This window comes from Anarrhichthys ocellatus, unplaced genomic scaffold, assembly GCF_004355925.1.
Source record: "Anarrhichthys ocellatus isolate YVR2014 unplaced genomic scaffold, GSC_Weel_1.0 scaffold9, whole genome shotgun sequence".
Classification (NCBI taxonomy): domain Eukaryota; kingdom Metazoa; phylum Chordata; class Actinopteri; order Perciformes; family Anarhichadidae; genus Anarrhichthys; species Anarrhichthys ocellatus.
In genome coordinates, this window is record NW_022280039.1 from 7110310 (window position 1) to 7116935 (window position 6626).

General features: G+C 41.4%; 1 protein-coding gene across 1 annotated transcript in view; it reads left to right on the forward strand.

Moving 5' to 3' along the window:
* txnrd2.2 (thioredoxin reductase 2, tandem duplicate 2) overlaps positions 1-6626 on the forward strand; it is a 19039-nt gene extending 12413 nt beyond the window's left edge. The window contains exons 12-17 of the mRNA XM_031849358.1: positions 825-961; positions 2091-2186; positions 3289-3381; positions 4591-4662; positions 5531-5628; positions 6471-6626. Of these exons, the coding sequence (XP_031705218.1) occupies positions 825-961; positions 2091-2186; positions 3289-3381; positions 4591-4662; positions 5531-5628; positions 6471-6594 (620 nt within the window). The 3' untranslated portion in view covers positions 6595-6626. The remainder of the gene's footprint in view (positions 1-824; positions 962-2090; positions 2187-3288; positions 3382-4590; positions 4663-5530; positions 5629-6470) is intronic.

Below are 6626 nucleotides of genomic sequence, written 5' to 3' on the forward strand. Positions count from 1 at the left end.
CCCCCCCCCCCCCCGGTCTGAGAAGAGGGGGAGGACGTTGTTCTTCGGCTCCAGCCAGGAAAAAGGGTCTCGGGGGTTTGTTATTTTTGCTGTCCGATAGCATCTACATGGGTAGCTCAGGGTCGGGTGTTTATTATGCTACCCAGGCAGGTTGTGTGGAGCTATGGAGAGGAGGGGGAGAGAGTGGTCCATGCCCCATCACCATAGAGACTCTGTGTCGACAGCATTAGTCAGCCGTCCCCCAGGAAGTGTCAGAAATCACACCTTTGAGTGTCCCGGGGGGTCCATGGGATCCCGATTCCCAGCTGCTCATCAGTTTGTCCTCTCTCTCAGCTGGCCAGATGTTGCTGTTGTTTTCTAATTCAATAATTCAGAATTAGGGTTTGACCTTCGTTTGTATTTTAAGGCCAACACTGGTATTGGGGTTTTCAAGATTAGAAGATATAACCAGAGAAAAGCAGCAAATCCTCACATTTGAGAGGCTGGTGTCAGCGAATGTTAACCACCAGCTACAAAGCTTTAGAAATGGCAACGTCAGCCCGCCACTCTGGTTCAGACTGAAATGTCTCAAAAACTATTGGTTGGATTTTCTACAGATATTCATGGTCCCCAGAGGATGGACACTAATGACTTTGGTGTTCGACTGACTCTCCTTCAAATTGTTTTAAGTCCTCACTCCTAGTACTCCAGCTGCATGCTACTGTATAACCAACACTGTACAGATAACCCCCTTTAGCAGTATCTAGGCTTTTGTAAAAACTCTCTCTCTCTCCTGAGCTGTGACTTAATATTCTCCTTGTGTTGGTTCCTTCCATCGACTTTAGGCAGAGCCCCTGAAACCAAAGCCCTCGGTCTGGACAAGCTTGGCGTGGAACTCAAAAAGGAGACGGGGAAAATAATTTTGGGCTCTGACGAATCCACCTCGGTGCCAAATATCTATGCTTTTGGTGACATCGGCGAGGTAGGCGTTGTCAACAGACACTACACGGACAGCAGAAACTCATAAGTCATACAAACCACTCATAGTATGTAGTTATTATAAGTTTTGACTGTAACATAGAATACTGTGACGGGCTGTATGTCTCAACCTTCACAGTCACCGTAAATGCTTTTCAAAGTTTTGAGCTGATGAGGGTCACAAAATATATAAACGGCCATAGTTATTACACCAAAAAAATAACCATTATCTTGAAAGTTGGACATTTAATTGTGCACACTTAAGACATTTTACCCACCAGCAAGTACTGCAGAAGACTCGGTGTAAAGTGAAGCCTTCATGTAATCACTGGCATTGCCGCTGTGTGTTCCTGGCTGAACCAGCCATGTTAATACTAGTTCTACCTGCTGCATGTAATGTCAGTGTTGTTTTTTTCACCACGACCAGCTGTGTGCTTCCTTCCTGCCTCCCAGGCCTCATGACACCCACACTTACTCTCTTTGATTGACAGTTTGCTTTGATGAGTTGTGCTTCACCCCAATGTCTGTCAGCTTGCCACAGCAACATGGAGGCTTTTTTAATTCTTTCTTTTTTTTTTTTTTTAACGCAGGAGGATTGATATCTCAATTTGTCCGGTGCTTTGTTGTTGGTTTTTTTTCCTCTCAGAGAAGAGTGCCAAGAAATGCATTATGTATGACGCTTGTCAGTTACTGGAATACCAGAGCACACATCTCATACATGCAGAGGTGCAGGAATTGTTTTGGACAACAGGATATGCAGTGGTAATTCAACAAGTTTTAGTCATGCCTTTAGAATTGCCCCGCAGCCCTACTGTTTCCTGCACCATTCAGTTGTGTGTGCGTGTGCGCGCGTGCGCGCGTGTGCGCGCGTGCGCGCGTGTGCGCGCGTGCGCGCGTGTGCGTGCGCTTCTCTATTTTGGCAGACATCCGGAACAATAAAGACAAAACACAGACGCAGAGATTTTTGAAAGTGTGCTAGGCTGTTTGAAATAAAAACCGATGACTACATGGTTTAAACTTCAGACTTTTGTTGCTTATAGCAAAGTAAACAGATTTTTAAGAAGCAGTCCTATAGCGCGTATGTCTTTGAAGTCAACACATATAGAAGTAAATTCAATTGTGTCTTGTTTTAGGGTCGTCCTGAATTGACCCCAACGGCCATTAAAGCGGGAAAGCTTCTCGCCCGTAGATTGACTGGTCACAGCACTGAACTCATGAACTATGACAACGTAAGACACACACACACACACACACTCAGTGTTCCTCTGGCTTTTTCAGACTGTTGGTTTGTGCTTCATTTGAGCCAAATTCTAAAGTTTTGTGCTTTGAGTCTCTGATGTACCCACACTTCTTCCTCCAGCCTCTCTTAATGATCGTGAAATAAACATACCAGAATTTCCCCAAAATGTCATCATTCTTCATTATGCTATGTTTACTTATATTTAACTCTTCTGCAAGTTTTAATGTAGGTTTTATTATCATGTTATTATTATAGAGTATCTTTATATTCACATGGGGTCAGGGGGGATTTCTTAGTATGATGCACTAATGCAGTGGTTCTCAAACTTTTTCTGTCGCGCCCCACTTTGGAGGAAGAAAAATGTTCATGCCCCACCACCCCAACAAAATTGTAACAAAATGGTCTATGTTGAATTTTTATTGAAATAACATTTTGTGACTCCTCCGTCCATGCTTTTTCAAATAATAGAATAAAGAAAATTGCAATCACTTTTAAGTAAACCAGATTGCTCCATCAGACAAAAACAAATAAAATGTGCAATCACTTTGTTAGAACAATGCAAATAAAGTTCGATCTGTGCAAAAAAGAACTACAATTTGGCAAAAAATAGCTTATTACAATTGGCTGATATGAGATGCTAAGTCATAATTATGAGATGCTAAGTCATTATTTTGAGATAGTATCTCATTATAATGACTTACAGGATCTGTAATTTTTCCTCACAGTGGCGGAAACGGGCTTCCATACATTTTGCCATGTATTTATTAATTACTAAAAATTACTAAAAAAAAAAAAGATTCTGCATTTCCCCCTGCGCCCCACCTGTAATACCACCGCACCCCACTAGAGGGGCGCGCCCCACAGTTTGAGAACCACTGCACTAATGTATGTATTTCTATAATACATTCAAAGCCCCCTGCACAGTATTACAACACAAATAAAAAGCAATGCATGCTAGAAAAGTGACTGAAACAAATATTTAATTATCATACTACAGAATCTTCTGTCAAACAACTAATTGATTGATTCTCTAAATGTTTCAGCTGAAGCTTGAAGTGCTGTGTGTGTGTGTGTTTGTTTGTGTGTGTCAGGTGCCCACCACTGTGTTCACCCCCCTTGAGTACGCCTGCGTGGGTCTGTCTGAGGAGGAGGCTGAGAAGAGGCATGGGAAAGACGGCATAGAGGTATGATAGATGTGTCACTGTAGTACTTCAGAATAGATATGTAGCATTTTTAATCAAAGCCGTCCATTTCAACTTACAATGCAATGAAAAAAATCTGGAATAACCTTACATTCTATTTTTTGTCTAAAAGGTACTTTGTAGGTGGTCTGTAAAAGTCCTTGACTTACTGCGAGGTTAATTAAACAGCTTATCTCAGTGTATATAGAGTGATTCATGTATATTATCAGAAATGGCACACTCTTTAAAATATAACGGTACACAACTGGTGAAGTCTCCAGTTGTGATTGTAACTTTGTTGTATTATGTGTTTAGTTTATTTACCCAGAAATGACATGCCACACGTGCACAAAGGCAGGGTTAGTGGCTCATTACTGCTGTCAAACTGCATCAAAAACACAATGTCCCATAACCGCTGAACAAACATTGGCACGCACATACAATGCGAACAGCAAGCAGCTCTGTATTTCTACATGCTCGCGTACGTGAGCGGTGTGCCAGATGCTAGCGAACACCTGCACGAGGTCGTCGATAAACGGTTTAGGCGGCGAGGTGGGGCTCCTGGCTGTGACTGACAGGCAAGCAGGAGGTCTGATTGAGGTGTGTATGAGGTGATGACAGGCACGCTTAGATCTGAGGAGGAACTGTAGCTCCAGCCCCCGACAGCTGCGTGGCCCTCGCAACTTGTGTCGGCACGTTGGCCCGTAGAATACAACACAATACACACACTTTCTGTGAGGAGTTGGAAATCAATCCCTGTCATGAGCATGCATCCACGTTTTTATTCAGATTTCATATAGTGTGTTTGAGTTAGTGCTCATAAGGCATTGCAGCTTAGTAGTGAGAGATAGTCATAAGAAATGTGTCGGCCATGACCGGATACTAGCTTGAATACATTTTTCTTAGGCTATTGTAAAAGGACAATTCATCTCTAAAATTAAAAGGCTTCTAATTTGCTTGTAAAACTCAATCTTATATTATAATGTTTTGATTTCCTTCCTGATGTTCTTTCAGTTACTATTCTCAGCAAAAGTGAATATGTCTCTTTAAATAATAGCAGAGGGATCATCATCACTGCTGGAGATTTGTTTTTGCACATTTTCATAATTTCTCCAGTGAACGTGTCTATGTTCTCTGTGTGTATGTGTATGTGTGTGTGTGTGTGTGTGTGTGTGTGTGTGTGTGTGTGTGTGTGTGTGTGTGTGTGTGTAGGTCTACAATGCTTTCTACAAGCCCCTGGAATTCATTGTCGCAGAGCGTGATGCCAGCCAGTGTTACTTAAAGGTAGGTTTAAACTGCAGACTAAACTGTGCAGTGACTTTTTATGAGGGTTTTTTTTTTAGCTGATTTTGTTGGCATTTTAAACACCATATCATTGAGTTCATACTATATATATATATTTGTGTAAGATGCATATTCATCTTATGCTGCCATGCCTATTTTTTCACGTGCTGTTCAAACGCAATTGTACTACTTCTTCCAATTTGGCTCCATCTAGCTATTACCAAATCGGTGGTTCTTGATTTCATTTACTATTGTTATTATTTGTGAACACCCTGTGGTTAAACATACAGTGCAGACCTGTGTCCACCCCTTCTGGCAGTGAGTAATTACAAAAACACAGCCAGCAGCTCCTCACAGCTCCAGAAAGTTCCAGATAGCTGTCTTTTGGATAAACTGATCACATTTTGGGAATCTGAATGTTTACATTCTTGCATGAAAAACTATTACAACTTAATAATAGCACTTTTTTGAAATCTTAAAAACTAATTGTTTATGGCAATAAAAAGATGATAAAGCAGATGATACTGAGCAAAGTAAGTACACTTCCACTAAATGGAAGTAATATTTCAAAATGATACAATGCAGAAGTTAGTTCAGGCAATGAATACGGTAAATTGTTGAAGGACAGGAGTCGTGCCTCCTGCAGCAGGTTAGTGGGGTTCAGATTGGTGCCTGAAGGATGTTTGGAGACTCAATAAATTTATAGACTTAAAGGTTTAACCATAATCCTGCCAACCGTTGATTTGTCCATCTGTTGCCTAGGAAGTCAGCTTTGGAATCCGCTTGTCCTGCTCTGTGGTTATTTTGACAGCCAAAAGCAGATGAGGCCTCTGCTCCTTGGCTTGAATTCAGTGTTCTACCTCCTTAGGTGGTTTGTGAGCGAGGTGGGGAGCAGAAGATCCTGGGTTTGCACTTCACCGGTCCAAACGCGGGAGAAGTCACACAGGGCTTTGCTTTGGGCTTCCAGTAAGTTTAATAAATCCTAGATTTTACTTTAAATATATTTGGTGTTTTTACTCCATGCATGCCTTATGGAACAACCATCCAAACAATTATGGTGTTGAGTTGAAGTGTTTTAACTCTTTGTGCAGAATGGAATATTTCTGTACCCTGATAACTTCTTCTCATTCATGCATGCATTTAGTGAGCGATACATTCCAGTTTATATCTTACAGCAAACAACAATTAGAAATGCATTCATTTTAGTTTAGTTTTAAACTGATAGCTTTTACTTCCTTTGCCGTATGATGGGATGCCTGGTTGGAGGACCACAAGGCAGAGTTAACTTCATCACTGAGAGAGTTGTTTAAACTGTTGAATTTGTTGAAACAATTTTTCTCACCCATAATATAAAGTACTAATGATAACAAAGCCTTGTAATACGTAGTCTCTGATCTCAAATTCATCAATATTGTATCCCTTCCAGAAGCCCATACAAAGGGCCCATGAGTCCTGGTCTTGATGTCCAGTTCTGGCCCACACACCATTGTTGGGCATTTTAAGTTGTTAATTCCAAGCATATTACTTGACTTTCTCTTTACATAGCAAATAGTTGTTTGATGCTATATTAATGCTCTGAATATCATACAGAGAAGCTTAAATGCAACTATTCAACACATCTTAGATCCAGTTTTAAGTCCTTTCTCACGTCCTCAGCAGACACAAGTTTTTGTTTCAAAGAACAAACTGATAGCGAACAATAAGAAAAAAATGTCTTAATGGATAGAAGATAATGTGTACAGCTGTCAGTCATGAGAGAATGTGAGTTAAGGCAATGTCAATGACCTCCCTGTGTGTATGTGTCTCAGGTGTGGAGCAACATATTCACACCTGTTGCAGACGGTGGGCATCCACCCAACCTGTGCCGAGGAGGTGATCAAGGTCAACATCACGAAGCGGTCCGGCTTGGACGCCACGGTAACCGGCTGCTGAGGTTAAGCACCTCAGTCTCTGAACACTAGTGA